Genomic DNA, 17,854 nt, shown 5'->3' on the forward strand with positions numbered 1-17,854 from the left:
ATATTTTATTTGATTCTTGGCAGAGCATGATTTAAAAGCAAACAGAATACTTTTCAAAAGAGTAGTAAGTAAATAAGAAAAAAGAAATAAACATTAAATATTTTTAAAATGCAAAGGGAAAATACTATACAGCTTTTGATTAGATTATCACATAATGCAGCTCAATTACTATGTATGCTCATCTTGAATCATTACAAAGTTTTTGTGAATAATTTGCATACACCAATTTGTTCTTTACAAGAAAAAAAAAAATCCAAGAAAGCACTTTATATATTAAAATGTTTCCTCTTACACTGTGTAGGTTAATATAGGAAATATATAATATAGGAATATTAATATAGGAAAGGAAAGAATTCTAGGAAAAAACTTAAGCTTTAACTACTCATTTCCACGTGTAAGTATTTAATCCGCACATACAACTGCTACATTTGGCCACATCTTTGAAAGCCAGGGGGCATTAATTTTTTACATCATTAAATAAGTTTCTTAATATTTTTATTTCAGATCATATTCCTGAGCATTAAGGTGTTTCAACCTCACAATTTCCTTTTAAAATGAAGTTTATCAGAAAAGTGATTGGGAAAGAAGTCTGGCTTCCAGATCACATCAAAAATAATTCAAGTAAGTCATGGTAGAGAAGCAACAGAAGTCACTAAACTTCTAAATTCTCACATATTTTGCTTACAGAAGACACAAAGATTTAAAATAAACCTTAATAATTTAATACTTAGAGCACTTCTGTATTATCTAAGTATCACTACTAACTGCAAAAGCTGCGTCTTAACAGGAACAAGGAGTAGATCCACAAGTACTTCCAAGCACCTGCTTCCCACTGAAGTCACCCACAATATTTTACATCAAAACTAGAGAATTTCTTTGCAGATTCTGAGTGTGCTGTGCCTCAGCTTCAGGAAGCTCCAGGTCTGAATTATTTGCATTCCAAATATTTAGATTAATACTTGACGAAATAACACATTAACTAAATTAGTTGTCCAGTATTTTTTAATTATTTCAACTTTTTTGGCAATGTGCAGTATCTCTGTAGCAAGTGGAAATGTTCCCCAAACACAGCCAGCCATGTACTGCCTCTACTTAGCTGGCTAAAAACACATTTTGGTGCCTGCTGCCCTGTTAATTCTTTAAAAATAGCAATGACAAATTCTATGCCTGAGATAACCTTCTTATCCCAACATCCCAAACAACAATGGCATTGCAGCCTGCTGAAAGCAATCCTCTCTACAAGGACTGTATTAGTATTTACTCTTCCAGTCAAGACTCATCCAGTTCCATGCGCAATCACAGTAATTCAGTTTTCAATGTAAGACACTTCCATGCTGGAAAATCACTTATGACACAAGATGATCGCCAACTTCTTTACGAACCACTGTCAGAAGAGACTCAAAGTAGTTGCAGCATCAAGCTTACACTGTTCTGAAGTTACCAAGAGGACATCTGTGACATCTGGCCTTGATTTAATTAAGACTCGGGTTACTTCCAAGAATTAAGTAACCAGCCCCACCTTCTTCAAACACTTTTAAAAACACTCCTATGTAACATTAACCTTGGGCACCAAAGTCAACAGAAGAAGTATCAAGCTACAAAACACATAAAACACACACACACACACCACTTTTTCTGAACCCTCAAAACAGCAGTCCGACAAAATACACAGAAAACCAGGCCCTCAAATATTAAAACGTTTGTTCTGAGAAGAGGACTCATTATACTCCACCCCCAATGTATGGAAAACTTTATTCCACAAGGACAGTCCTCCATTAAGATGGGCTACATTTCTGAATGTAGGTGAAGTTAAGTCACTACCACATATGAGAATGGACCTTAATGCTGTCAATAAAGGGCAGAAACATAGAGCTACAAAGGAGAGGATTTTTTTCCACAGACTGCCATTTCCATCTTTTATTTATCAGCCTTGATCCTCAAGAGATCTCGAAGTCTAAGGAAAAAAACCACCTTGATTTTATTGAATGCTTGAAAGCAGCCTTAATAAAGACATTGATTTATGGCACATTATAATTTCTCCCAGTCTTCAGATCCCACTAAGCCCACACTGTTCCACTGGCAATAGTAACTACTATCTCTTCTGCTTACACAGGAATGTAATTTCCCCACCTTCTACACCGGAGAAACTGGGTACCTTTTTCTTAGAAATTGCCTGATTAATACAATTAATTCAAACCCAGAGCCATTTCCCCATCTGTATTTAACTTGGGATTTGTTGTTACTGTTTAAAATATAAAGAAGAGGACTGTGTATCAGAAAACCCATTCAACTTCTCAGCACTTCAGCTTATATAGCATGTCACAAAATCTGTCTTCAACCATACTGATTATAACACCTCTGCTTTTTCTTAACCCCTGTCTATGGATAGGTTGGAACTGTTGGTTAGTCTTAGTCAACAGCTGTTGTACTAGTTATTTTGTCACATGTAGATACAGAAAACACACGGGAATAAACGGACTCCTCGTACTTTCCTACCATTTTGGATTAGACTGTAGTTAGAATAACTATGTAGCCTTTGAGCAGTTCTTAGTACATAAAATGTTTGCTGTATTGGTGCACTACAGTATACTTCTCTATATCTTAAAGAGATATAATTAATCTTGTCTCTTCAGTCATTTTTGCAAGTAGAAGGCAACTGCTAAAAATATGAGCTACAAGCTAACATAACATTGATTTTGTAAATATTTCTGTACTGGGAAAGGCTACTTAAAATCAAGAATTCTATTTGAGCCTCTTACAATGTTATTCTGATTTCCAGCACACAAAATTTTTTAGTCTTTCGATCACTGAGGTTGCTGAAAGTTGAACATGTGACTCTACATAGTCATCACTGATACAATCTGATCTTTTACTGGGCTAGAATTGCATTAACAGTAGGGGAAAAAAAAGACTTCATGTGAAGGGGCAAACCCAGGAGAACAATACAGGTCTGTGTTACTTTAAGTGTTTGCCCTAGGAGCAGCAAGTGATATCGTTAAGAACACCTAGAAGTATGGGAGATGTATCCTAGGAATCATCCACCCTTGTGCAAAATAGATCAGACCGCCAAAAAGAACACCACCATCAAAGGTATTATGGTAAGCTATGTACGAGGAGCAAAATATGAAAAGTATGGTGTATGACTAGTGTGAATAACAATGGAGAGAGAGTTGAGCATAAAGAAAAAAACCTTGATCATCTATTCAAACAATGCTACCTAAGCTGATCTAAGTGCAACTCCTCACTCCCTGCCTCCCCTTAGTAGAATGTCGCTTCAAGATTATTCAAGACATAGGAGAGGAACAGGATTACAGGGCCATGGACTATATGCAATGACATATAACCTGAGCTGCTGTGGAGATGTACCTGGAGATTCTTAGTGGAATTATCCGAGGAAGGACAAATAGGAAGGAAATAAGTGAAAAAAAATAATAATGGAGCTGACAGAGTAAATAGGAAAGAATAAAACAGATAAAAATGATGGACTGAATACAGAAAGAAAGTTAAGACATATAAAGAGAAGGACTTCCCTGAATATGCCCTTTATTGACACCTTTCCTTAACTACTGGAGACAGCCTATCATGCTAAATAAAGCTTCAAAATTATGTTGTGTGGAGACATGTGTGGAGAAAGGAGCTAGAACAATTCGATACCTGGCTTAGAAAATATGTGAACAAGGAGAAAACAGGAAAAAGAAGGTATTTCAGAAGAATGGAGACTGGCTGTGAGGGGCTTCAAAGTGCTGTTTTAGTCACAGCAGATGATGTTTGAGTTTATGTAAAGGTGTTAAGTACTGTACATTGTTTACTTTTAACAGTGAACCTCATGAAAAATATAGTAAAGGACGCAATTCTTAAGATTAAACTTGAAGATCACCATGTCCTACAGATGCAGTCAAACACATTAAATATTGCACAGTTAGAAAGTCCAGTGGTAACGGATACAGCAGCATTTCTTCACTCCCTACAGACGAAGCCACAGATTAAATGCAAAGACTTCCTGATGAGAGGCAGTATTTCAGCAGACATGGATTAACAAGTTTTGCTGAACTTGAGCAAACTCTACAGTACCAGACCACGAACACTGCAAATTCCTTTCAAATCGGGGATAACTACAAAAATGTTGGGAACAAACGATTTAGTCATTCCCTTTCAGTGTTCAAATAAAAACTCAACTGCATGCCTACACACGCAGTTGAAAGTGCTCCTCAGGATCTAATTATATAAATTTTCTTTTCCTCTATTAACATCATCTAATCTGTACATAACACATAACACAGAATATGACTTTTTCTGCCTCTTACATGCTTTGTTTTGTTGGATGCCAATTCAAAAACTGACTTAGAATGCAAAATAAAAGGAACAAATAGTAAAAGAAACTATCACTTTGCTGAAAACCTTCAGCAGTAACAGTGGGGAAATGAGTAACAGCTATTTGAACAAAAATGATTTTATTACTTTTAATTCTCAACTACAAGAAGTATTTGGAGTGCTTGAACGGCCATCACCCTAACCTTTTTCTGTATGCAGCCCAGACATGCCTTTTCCCAATGGATATTGTGCATCTTGTTCATCTTTGACAGCAGCCAGAATGGCTGGGCATTCCCTTTCTTGAAACTGTATCCTGTTTCTGACACTGTTCAAGGACTGCTTTGGAGTACGTGTTAGAAAATGTACTCATTTTTTGTCTTTTACTACTTGCATTATTTAATAAACTAAGACCCTGCTGTTCCAGTCACTGTACGGATGGAATAAGACAGTCCCTGCTCCAACAACTTAGAATCAAAGGACGAGGCAAAAATGAGGACAGATGGATAAAGAAAGAGTGGGGAGTACAAGGAAGCCATGAAAACTATTTTGGTTAAGGTGGTAGGAGGACATGTGTCAATCTAGCTATATTTGTGGGATAACTTTTAAAAGCAATTCAAAGGAAGTAGCCTGGTGGATGTTTACAGTGAGCCTGTGGGACAACATGACAGAGAGCATGACGACGGCTGACAATCCATCAGGCTGTGCAAACTCTTGCTACCAAATGAGCCAACACAAGGGAAGTGAAAGCAGCTCAGTCCTAACGTACGATGAGCAGCAAGTGTAGAAACGAACACAGGGACAGACATCATCAAAATGACAGCCAGGAAAATAACATACATAAAGCAAAACTATAATGGTCAAACTCAGGGAAAAGCACAGTGTAGCTGAGATCCCAGAAGGTAAGAACCTGAACAAGGGTTCTGGCTGCACAGATGACTAGGGAAGGTTACACCTCTAAAATACAGAAAAAAAAGTGGTTTGAGTTATGCTGGAACACATATTTATACATGATACCAGCAATGAGCTGACACTGTTAGAACTGCACAGTGACTTCATCTCCTGAATGGAAACAGAAATCTTACAGACCATTTCTCAAGTCAAAGCTACTTTTTCACCTACACACATTAATTGACCCTTACTAATGTTACATTTCACACACTGTTTTATAATTCTCAGTGTCACAAGATCCGCCTTACTGTTCCACAGCCATACCTACATATGATGACGTTCAATAATTCTTTGCCACCAGCCAGCTGTGTTCACTCATTGTTTGCCCCCCTGATCATTTAATGAATACTTGGATTATCACATGTCCTTTTGAGCTCCCACTGCTGAACACCAAAATGAATTCCTAAGCTGTGGTTCTCTTTTAACCACTGAAGAGCTCAGGCAGTAGTTAAATTATAAAGCAAAAGAATGCAATAGAAGATTCAAAAGAGAAGCACAAGAATGATGTGAGTTGGGTACAAGGAGGCTAGGAATGGGGTAAGCTGACCTGGACACTCAAATCCTTTACTCTGGAGAAGATACAGGAGCACTTTAGGTCTTTTAACAGATTAAGGAGATGGTCTGGATTATCTTTAAATGCCCTTTAGTGCCTACATTCTATTTTCTCACAGGACCTTTAGCTGGCTTAATAGCAACAAAATAAATAGCACTGCAATCAACTTGAAGTTATGCAGATTTTTTTCTTAATTCTCTTAAAGAATGACAGGTACAGTGGGAACCAAAGCAATATTATGCTCCCATATCTTTTAATTAATTAATGTATCTAAAATGCTTTCAGTAACTACTTAAATAAAACCAGAACATGCTGAGCTGAAAATAATACATTGATACGAAGAAAACTGAGAGGTTTTGATATGCTTTCATTTTTAAGAACCAAAATGAGGAAAAAAGTTTACAGTTAAATGTTCTGAGAGAATATTAATAGCAAAGAACTTGAATTCTGAAAAGAGTCCTCTCAAGAATCAGATGGCTTATTTAAAAAAGCCATCAACCTAAGTAAGAAGTAATGGTGCATTTATTTTAAAGTTAGTTTTGAATTTTAAAGGAGACTATAAGTCTTATTATTAAACTCAAGTTAGAAAACAGTTTAACAGAGCAAGTCCACTTTGTCTATTTAACAGAATTCTCTTATAAGCCTGTTCATGACAACAAAAATATACTGCTTATTGGCAGCTTCAGTATTTCTTCTTATCTTAGCAGCTTTTTCACTCTCTGAGGCACAGAACAAAAAAGCCCAGACAAGGGCATAATTTTGTTTTTTCCTTATCAACAAACTACACAGGAAAACACATAAACTTTTACTCAGAATTAAACAGAGTAGCATCTACTGAGATCATGAGATCAATTAATCTTAAGAAAATCTTTGAAAACTATTGGTATTAAAAGGTATTTCAATTCAGCTCATTCATCTTAAAAAGTACCTCGAACCTGCCCTAAATAGCAGGATCTATTACATAATCCATACTTAGGCTTATGTGACCATACTGGAGGTTTCTCATTTAAATGAGATCAAAATCTCTGCTGTTTAGCGTAGGCTTAAAGTCTTTAACATTCTTAAACAAAGGACTCTTGAACCCAGCTGCACATCATGTAAAACAAGGTTGTAAGACTTGAGAAAATCAGACATACGGCAACAATTCTAAAAAAAGAGGTAAAATAGGCAATTAGCTTTTGCCTTACCTCTAACCAAGGATCTGAACTGCTAGAGACACTGATTAATCTAAAAAAATACGGCACACTATCACCACAAAAATGGGAGATGATTCAAGAAGTAAGCGTACAAGTCTAGAAGACAATGTCCTTATGGCAGCATGATGGATTTCACGTTCAGTATTTCAGACAACCGCCTGTATTTACCAACAATCTATGTGAAATACTATTTTCTCACACACGGTATTTATAACGATTTATGTTTGACAGCTTGAAGTAAATAGAACAAACTCAAATTTTCAAGTATTTTGACAGTTCTGTGGTTTGACTAAAGTTCACTGAGTCTAAGGAACGTGCGCTGTGAATAAAGCTTAGATCGAGATATTCCAAGCCTTCCTGCTGCTCATGTGAGTTTGAAGGTACTGCTAGCAGAAAAGAGTTTGTAACGGAAGAGTGAGGGTAGAAGAATATGACTTTTTTCTTTGCAGGAAAAGAGAATGAAGAGACAAGACTGAAATTTACAGGACAACATAGAAGTGGCTCAAAGAATGGAAGCAAATCATGGAAGATGATGGGAGCTGCAGGATGCTGAATATCAGATAGGTAAAAACATATTTGTATATAAAAAGCTTTTGTCCCAATTGAGTCATGCAAGACATAGTTGTAGACACTTTAACCCCGTCAGACTTCTGTTTCTGATGTGAAACGCAATGCATCATTACTCTGAGCAAATTTATAACCTTGTTTAAAAAATCCTTAAGAAAGATCAAAAGATCAAGCGTGATTAAACAGCAAGGTCAGACATGCTATCCAAAATAGAAGGTAACCTCCATTACAGTGTATCAGGTGAAAAAGGGGGAATTTGTGAAGGGATTAAGAAATATTTGAAACAGATTGTAAAGTTAGTTATCAAAACAGGAAAACTTTCAGAGAATCTATGGGACCAAGAGGTCATTACAAAGTTTAAAAAACAGACTTTATGAGCACATGTGGTATGAAAAGCCTGCCACAGAAGATGTGCCTGTAAAACCAGTTTTACTCTGAAAAGATAAAATAGTAACAAATCAACAGAACCAGAGGGTATCCACCCAACAGATCTAGAGAAACACAGGGAAGAAAAATCAGAACTACTGTCATGTAATTATCAGAAGGCAAGGTACTTCCCCAAGGCTCTTGAAAACATTATGCTACCATGACAAAAAAGGAAGAAGAGGAGATAGGAGCAAATGGTTAAAAAATTTCATCCTAAAGGAAGATCATTCTCTTTCTTTCCTGCAATCCTGTGTTTGCATTTGTGGAAATCACTGCATTGACAAGCTACTATCCATATATAAAATGTTCACCATTTCCAAAGTCAAGAGGCAATTCTATGGTTCTTTGATTTCTATGATTTAAAATGTCCTTTTCACTGTTACTGTATATGCCTAAATTACAAGAATCTCTTTTTTTGAGTTTTTTTGTTGTTGTTTGGTTGTTTGGTTTGGGGTTTTTTTTTGCTATGGTTGAATAAACAAACCCAATTACAAGTTTTGGGAAATTAAGAAACATACAGCAAGTTCTTGATAAAATCTTTAAAGAACAGCTTGTACTTACCTGCTTTCTGACACTGTACAATCTTCTCATATAAGCTATCTGTATTTTCAACTACAGTCCTGATGGTCTGAATCATCTGTAGAGAAAATAAATTACAATATACAGAAATATCAGTAAAACTCAATTTTTATTGGAAAATTTTTAATCTGTACAAGATGCTTAAATTTGAACTCGAAACAATAATCTAGTGTTTCTTGTTAACATAATGAATATATTCATTTTCCTGGTCATGACCACGCAGAGAAGTGCTCTAAATGCAGCATAAAGACAGGAAAAATACGATGGTTTTGGGCTGGGATGTGTGAACACTGAAGTAAAATGTCTCATCCATAATTCATCGCCTACCAAAAAAAGTGAAAATTATACAACTATATACCAGGTAATTAAGTTTTGGCGGCTTGAGTGAGATAACCTGGAGGCAGGTTTCCTCTTCCTCACTCTCTCTGCCATTCAGGATGATGACCACTCACCACCCAGTGCTTCCTTTTTCCTAGGGATCATCCCACTGCTCTTCCAGATTTGCTCCTTCTACATTTTCCCTTTTTGTGGCTTGACCCGTATGTATGTATGAGACAGCACTCTATGGAGGAAAACACATCACTCAAGGCTGGTACTGGAGGATAAGGAAACTAAATTAGTGCTTTACCTGATCCTTCCAAACAAAAAGCCTTTTCATGGAAGCTCAGCTAAAGCACACCAATTCAGATGGAACTCTGCAGACTTTTCAGCCTAGGGTATGTACTGAGAGGTAACACCTTCGCTTCACACCTTACCCGCTGATGTCTCTGGTATCCACTCATGCAGTTTTCTTGCCACTAAAACAATCACTTAAGTTTGACATGTTATTTATGTGGGTGTTCATGTGGAACTTTCTTTTCCTTAGCAGACCACAGTTGCTATTATGAGCAGGAATGTGCCTTGTTACAGCGAAAAAAACCCAAACCTCTCTTAATGCTCTTCCTCAGAGAAACATTACTCTAAGAGGCAGGACTGCAGTAGCCCTTCCTCACACAAATTAGAAGGAGCCTTCTCCAGCTGAGTGACACTGAAGCTGTTTTTGTGAACGCTGCTCTAAGTGAGGTGTAAATCAATTTGGAAAAGCAGGCAGGTAAGCCTCAGGTTTTTATCATGGCAAGTGTGCAAGCGAGGAAGAAGAACAGCTGCAGAGATGTAAACTACCCGAAGGACTTATTTTCAGCTACACAAAAATCTGATTTAAGTAAATAACAAAGCATTTAAAAATCCTTCTACCTCCGTTTCTATCATTTCAATATAAAATGATAAAGAAAATTATGCTACATATAAAAAACACGTGAACAAGCAACTGTAGAGTATATGGAGGTCATCATACTGGAAAATTTAATCTTCACATCCAGATTAATCTGTATTTAATTTCAAAGTATCTATTTGTCTTGATTTGTATTATGTCGGTTTAAAAAAATTGTGAATTATAGCATATGAGGAAAAAATAACTTGATCAGGTCACTAAGCTGCAAGTGAAATACTTTAGTTCACTCATTTTAAACTGGATTGTTCTTCAAATATATATGTCAATGTTTACTCAAGCAAAGACTGCCTATAAGTAGATTTATGCTGATTAATAATTAGGTGTAACAACTTGAAGACGACGTTTTTAGAGAGAACTATACTTAAATGAGAGAATACTGTATTTCACCCAGATAGGCTTCTATAGGGAGCACTGCAACCTGACTGCTCCTGATCCGTCAAGGAGAAAGCTGCATTTCACTATGTTTCATTACCATTCGGTTTTTGAAACAGTATTCAGAAATTTAAATGCAGCCACCATAAATTTGCTTTCTAAAAGGCAAGGATTTTACGTGTTTCAATACGTATGTCATGTAACACATTTGCTTCTGTAATGCACTTAAATGAAGAGAACGAAAACAGCCGCATTCAGCCTCAAATGTACTTGCAATAACTGATGTTATTTTGCTTACTAGCTGAAAGGATGATGTAAAGCACCCTCCACTGAGATTCTGCTGCACGGAGAATCACCTTGAAAAATGAAATGCTGAGCATGTATGGCTCTTGTTTTGTCAGATTTGTGTATGCTAATACATAATAATAAGGACTGCAGTAGGATTCTCTGTTAGTAAGAAACCTTTCACCTGAGAACCCTTTTGACCAGAGTTCATAAAAAAAAGGAGACCAGCTGGCTCTTAGTATTCGTTCTGAAGGAACTGTAAGAAATACTGCAACTGCCCTATGTCGAATAAAAATGCTTACATCACTGTTTCTTTGTTTACTTTCTGTATTGACAAAGCAAGAAAGTTGTACTAGTTCTGCAGATGAAATTAATCACTGTAGTAGTGCTCCATCACAACAAGGATGACGTTGAAAAAGAAATTATAATAATGTGCAGATTTCATATTGCAGAATTTTGGTATGTAAAGTTGCTTTGCCTAAATACTCTCAGATCAAAAGCAATGCCCTCTTTGCAACTTCTGAAGAAAAATTCCAATGCTTTTCATGTGACAAATTATTCTAATATAATTTTTATATTACCAAGGCCAGTAACAGTTACTTTCTTTATCTTTGGTCTCTAAACTACATACAAAGCTGTATTTAAGATTAACAGCGCCACTAAGCAATACTGGCTGGGCTAGCAATAATTCAGAGGTTGACCATTCAATCAATATTATGCTACACCCCAATTTTGTTGATGTCCTTCATGAGGGAAATAATGGAGCATTATGCTGTGTGCATGAGCAGGTGTCACCTTTTTGTTGTGTTTGATTAATTCAATATAATTTTATTCTTATATTGCTCCTCACCATGCAGTCACCTTTTAGTATGCGTTCAGCTATTTGTTAAATGACTCTTAAGGGGTGTTTGAACATATAAATTCTTTCCGGTATTCAAGCCAAAATTATAAAATCATTAAATCATTCATGTAGATATTAAAAGGGACTGAAAGACTTTTGGTAGACACAGCATACGGAGCAACTGAGTATAAATGGTTATATCTACACAGAAAATTAGCTCGATCCAAATTATATGTGCATGTGTGTGCTTGGTACAAAAGTGGAGTAGAAAATGCTGAGTAAGTAAAAGCTTCAGCGTGAAAACAGTATGCCTGCAGCAGAATGAGAAATTAAATTGTCAAGGAAAAATTACGAAAAGTGAGGAAAAAGACAAAGGCTAGTATATACTAAAACTAGTCTGTACTGAACAAGCCAGTGAACAAGCAGGTATTTGCTAATCACAGCCAGCTCTGAGAATATTATCAGTGACAAAACTGGAAAGTGAAATGCAAAGCAAACTTAATAGGGAACAACCAGTTACCAGCTGATCATTTAAAATGTATTGAAAATTATCCATGGCTATTCTAAGAAACGAAGAGAAATATAATATGAAGTCTAGTAGCTATACTTTCTAGCAAGTCTTCCACAATATTAATTCCTATCTCTAACTTCTGTTGCTTTTTTCTGGAATTAAAGATTCAGAATTTCCAACAAATATACTTTAAATACAGAATGTTGAACGCTGTAATTGCTTCAACTCCCCTTTCAATTCCTGCCCTCCCTACCCCAACCTTAATATGACCAGAGAACTGCTCTGGAACTCACTGCAGACTGGACTATCTTCCTTTATTTTTTTGGTCAATGGAAAATGGGAAATGCAGAATGGAATGCTTTATGAGCCTTGAAGTCATCACATTTTTGCAGAGGCCAGGCTGACAGCTTGACCTATTCATCAAACTCTGTTTGTTAAATCATGCAGTTTACCTAGTTACCAGAAAAAAATGTCATTAATTCTAACAAAAAGACAAATGTCAAGAAAGATGTAAAAAAAAAAAATATTTTTAAAGGGTTTTAAAAAGAAACACTAAATGTTCAGAGTTCTCAGTGAGGATTAGAGATCTCTATTATTATATATTGTCCCTGCCTTAAAATGCATGATGACGATGGTTAGAAATAAAAAAAAAATCTTGCTTCAGACTGATGGAACCATGTTGCTAGGAGTACCATTCATCACTTATATAACTGTGCCTTCACAAATGAAAAAGTAATATACTTTAAAAATATATCTATCCTCTTCCTCTGCAAAACAGAACTCTCATTAAAAGAGAGTTACAGAAATTTAAAGAAACGATATACATGTCTAGACTACCCTTTAGGCTTATTTTCTATGTTGCAAAGCTTTGTAGGTCTGTTTTGTTGTTTTATGAAAGAGCTAAGAGCTATGAACTAAGACTGTGTATGTCTATGCATGTATATAAGCAATCACACACACATACACATGTATGTATTTGAGACCATTCATGCAATTTCAGCTGAACTTGAACAAGCGAAGATCTACTTTTACCCTGTTTATGCCCCCAGCCTAGGGAAAAGACAGATTTAACTCAACCTTAATACTTTTAACATCACATTCAACAAAGAATATAGACCTTGAGAAAGAAATCTTTTTAAAAAGCCAGGATTTATTAATTCCTCTGCATGCAAAGCTGGTTGGTAGCACACAACGAGAGACATCAGCTGCATTTTAAAACGGAAGAAACAGCCAATGATAAACTGTCTGGTTGATGAAACTCAGGGAGAGAAAATAACTTCACTGACAGAGCTGCAACACCAAGGATTACCTTTATTTTTCGCAAGTAAAGCACACTACACATTCACATTTTGGAAGCTATGAACATGTGTTGCCAGTACTCTTAGACCTACATTCCAACAGTAGAATTGAAACCATACTTACAGTAGGAATAAACGAAATCTTTATTTAAATGGTTTTCTCCACAAAATGCTGCTGACATTCTCCTTTCATCTCAAATCTCAGCATATTAGATGATACTTCTGAAACCACAAACTATACTATTTCTGAAATAAGTTTAGTATTCGGTGGCCAAACAAGTGCTCTTACCAGTAGTAATAAAAATGTCATTTGCATTTTCCAGAAAATTTAAGTCCACAATAGTACAAATAGCACCAACAGCAAACAGCACGTCATAAAAAAAGGAAACCAAAACAGATCATCTCAAACTACAATACATAAACCGCTAATAGTATCCACACCATTTCAAAAGATATGTGTGATCCAGAGAAGGTCAGAAGTTGCTACCACTGCCCCAAGCAATAACAGCAAGGAAAGGGACTCTGGTAGAGAGCATATAAACACTTCCATTCTCAAGAACCACTATACCTACCAGGAACTATGGTCAGTTTAATTAAATATATGTATAAACCGTGCCCATCCAGTCCAGCATTCAATGCCAATACACCACAAGGCATTTTTGTTGTGGCACTGGAACAAGCAAAATAATTGTCCTTAGTCCTTTCAGTGACAACTGCCAGGGTTACCTTGCTCTGAAGCTGCGTAGAGAGTTGTTTTGAACTATATATACTGCCTTTGATTTTCCACTGGAGAAGAATGGTGTTATAGCAATAAGGAAGGAAATGACTGGAAAATCAGATAATAAATTCATATTAAACCTCAGAACTCAAATGAATCGTTCTAATGGTGTAGGCACCACAATGAAAGCATTCTGAAATGTCCAACCTTTACACCAGCACCACCACAAAACAAGAGAAGTAGACTTCTAATAAGCAGGTGACTTGTGTTCACATTACTGAGCTCAATTCAAAACTCAGTAAGCAGCGATAAAAACCTTACATCTACCACCCCTGAGACCGCTACCACCACTAGATCAGTGCTGCTCAGTTTTCAAGAGTAAAGGGTCCCCAAGTTCAAACAGGAGTGATACACAGCAAAGAAACATGTTGAAGTGATTGCAAAGCAGCATCTACACAGAAGGGACAACATAAATTTCTCCCAAGCTCAAGTTACACTCTTTCAGACGACCACTTAGCCGAACTTTAAAATATCTGAATACTTCGCTAAGTTCCATGGAAAGGATAACTTTAAAAAGATAGCTGAACAGTTTTCAGAGACTACAACATTCTGACAACTACCACTGTCAAGTGATGAAACACCAAAACACCTGCATAGGCCCCAGCAGAATAGATTTTTATTATTTTTCTTTCAAAGTTTTTCTTCAAAACCCAGAGAAATTTTAGAAATTAAGACATAAAGATTAAATCTAGCTGTAAGTTGAGCAATGCATGTTATGCAAAGCAGGTACTGATTGGGAATAGTTACACTGAGCCTTCTTTAACGACAATTTCATCAAACGCAGAGACATGTATGTGGGATGCACCAATGAGTCCTGAGGGGTTGGACCGACATCCATTGCAAGGCAACTCACAGTTATCTCTGCAAGGCCATGGCAATTGGAGGATGTTCCTGGAGCGGAAGAAAGCAAATTTCACTCCTACCTCCAAAAGTAAAAAGGAGGATCAAGGAACTACAGGCCAGTCAGCCTCACTTCAATCCCTGGGATTGACCCAACTGTTGAATCATGGTATTGCTATTTTGTTAAATTTATTACAGTGTATTTACATGATTTGCAACAGTTGGGCTGAACATTTCGCTGAAAAGCTGGTCTTTAACATGGAAGGCTTGAATCAGATTATGAAAAATGGAAGTGTCTTTATTGTGCAAGCACTTAGGAAATTGTACGTCTTCTGTCAGCTAGCCCTTACTTGTGGTGGTGCAGGGGTGACCAGACTTCTTAACACACTTCCAGACACACGAAGGACATGAGAAAATGATTGGGGAAAGTCAGCATGGATTTCCAAAGGGGCAATCAGACCTAACCAACCTGACAGCCCGGTGGAGAGCAGAGCAGTGGGTGTCTTTGATTTGAATGCATTGAGACCTTCAGCGCTGTCTCTTGTAACGTCCTCACAGACAAACTGATGAAGTAAGTGGAGGCCACACAGGCGGGCAGTGAGGTGGGCCGAGAAGTCACGGACCAGCCAAGCTCAAAACATTGTGATCAGCAGCATGAAGTCTGCCTGGAGGACAGTCGCTAGCGGTGTGCCCCAGGGGTTGATACCGGAGCTACTACTGTTTCAGTGTCTTCAGCGGGATGACGGGGCAGAGCGCATCCTCAGCATGTTGGCAGAAGACACCAAACTCGGTGGAGGGTAGATAGAGCAGATGGCTGTGCTGCTCCTCAGAGGGACTTTGGCAGGTGGAGACATGGGTGACAGGAACCCCATGGAAAGGGTCGAGCAAAGGGAAGTGCCAGGCCCTGTACCTGGAGAGGAATGACGCACCAGTACGGGCCGGAGGCTGACTGGCTGGAAAGCAGCTTCAGAGAAAAGGACCCGGGTGTCCTGGTGGACAAGAAGTTGAACATAGCTAAGGAAGTGCAGCGCCGGAAGACCGAGGGAGGTGACCCTTGTCCTCTGCTCCACGTTGGGGAGGCCTCAACTGGAGCGTTCAGTCCAGTTTGGGGTTTTCCTGTACAGGAAAGGTATGGACTTACTGTCCAGCGTAGGGTCACAAAGAGCATTTAGGGGAGTGGAGCATCTTTTGTGTGAGAGGCTGAGAGAGTTGGGATTCTCCAGGCTGGAGCAGAGAGGGCTCGCCTCGGACCTTGCCTAGTCAAACACTGGAAGAGGTTGCCGAGTCTCCATCCTTGGTGCTATTCAGCACCCAGTGGGACCCAGTTCTAGGCAACCTGCTCTACCTCAGCCTGCTTTGAGCAAGGAGGTTGGACTAGACGATCTCCAGAGGCGCCTTCCAACCTCAGTGATTCTATGTAAATAAGGATTTTAGTAAAGTTGACATCTCTAATGGAAAGAAATTTTTAGAACTGAGCTTTCTGGCTCAAGGCAACAATCAATAATAACTTCGTTATAGATAAAAATCAGGTGTAGTTTTGCCCAGACACTCCAAATCTGCTCTATAAAGAAGAAAACTGATCCCACTATCCAAGCACAGTCCAAAGCGCCAAGGTGAGAAAACAAAGTTGGTAACAGCTACTTCTGTACACACAGAGGACTCCTCACATCAAATTAAATTTGCCTTAAAGCAATAAGGTTTTTAGCATACGTATTTTTTACATCAGAAATTATTTTTCCAACTATGCAAGAAAATAAAATGAGCACACAAACACATAGTCACTGACATTGGAAGGGACCTCTGGAGGTCATGTGGTCCAACTCCCCCTGCTCGAGAAGGACCACCTAGAACAAGCTGCCCAGGACTATGTCCAGACAGCTTTTGAATATCTCCAAGGATACAGACTGCACTCCCTGGGCAATCTGCGCCAGTGCTCAGTAAAAAAAAGTGTTTCCTGATGTTCCAACAGAGCCTCCTGTGTTTTAGTTTGTGCCTCTTCTCCTGTCACTGGGCACCACTGAAAAGGTCCTGGCTCTGTCCTCTTTGCACCATCCCTTCAGCCATTTATACACACTGACGCGATCCCCCCAAGCCTTCCCTTCTCCAAAGTGAACAGTCCCAGCTCTCTCAGCCTTTCCCCATAGGAGAGATGCTCCAGCCCACTGATCACCTTCCTGGCCCTTTGTTGGACTCCGTCCAGCAGTTCCCCATCTCTCTCATATCAGGGAGCCCAGCACTGGACACAGTACACCAGGTGTGGCCTCACCAATGCCCAACAGAGGGGAAGGATCACCTCCCTTGACCATAACACATACCATGTATTATGCTATCATTAAGTATTACACTTCCTTTTAAACTTCAAAATTCCATCTTCTTCCAAAACAAATGCAGAGGAAATTTCCATTATGCTTCCTGAACTCACCGGCGTATTATAATAGAAACATAATGCCGTACCTAATTGACAGTGGCAGTATATCCCCATTAGTGGTAAAAACATGGGAACAGACTTAAGGCTTCACCTTTTCAGCCTTCCTTTTCTCTCTCACCTCTTTTTAAGATGTTTTGTACTCTAAGAAACACATACATGGAACAGGGTTTTTTTGTCCTCAGAAAGAAGCAAGCTGAGATTATGCCATAATGCAGTGCAGGAGTATAAGAGACAAAATCCACTTAGGAAAACTAATTCTTGTAGACCCGAGAAAAAATAGGACATCATCTGTTCTTAATTCTGCAGTAGCCCAAAATGAATTAGATTTCCCACAGTTCCAGAAAATTTACCAAAGGAACAAACAGTCCACAAGTTCTCCATTAAAAAGTCTTACGTTCTTTCTTCCTCATAAGTAAGTATTTCAGAAAGACTAGGCTGAAGCAGAGTAAATAAAATAATCAGAAACTCTCTTCTAAACTATGCACACAATGACATTAAACTCATTTAATCCAACAGTCATTTCTCCTTGTTTTCCTGACACTCTGTTTACAGCAAAATTCTTTTCATTGCTTTTAAGCTACAATGAACAGAATGAAAACACTATGTACAACATGGACAAGAAGGAAGCACATATATATGAAAAGAAAATAT

General features: G+C 38.0%; 1 protein-coding gene across 4 annotated transcripts in view; it reads right to left on the reverse strand.

The window, feature by feature from the left end:
* The window catches only part of PLCL2 (phospholipase C like 2), a 103,910-nt gene that overhangs the window by 16,671 nt on the left and 69,385 nt on the right, over positions 1-17,854 (reverse strand). For 3 of the 4 annotated variants that reach the window (XM_055708496.1, XM_055708499.1, XR_008731952.1), the window contains exon 5: positions 8,563-8,638. In XM_055708496.1, the coding sequence (XP_055564471.1) occupies positions 8,563-8,638 (76 nt within the window). Of the gene's footprint in view, positions 1-6,999; positions 7,040-8,562; positions 8,639-17,854 lie in introns of those variants that run through there. The other variant, XM_055708497.1, reaches the window with a different exon arrangement.

Source organism: Falco cherrug, chromosome 4 (genome assembly GCF_023634085.1).
Source record: "Falco cherrug isolate bFalChe1 chromosome 4, bFalChe1.pri, whole genome shotgun sequence".
NCBI classification, from domain to species: Eukaryota; Metazoa; Chordata; class Aves; order Falconiformes; family Falconidae; genus Falco; species Falco cherrug.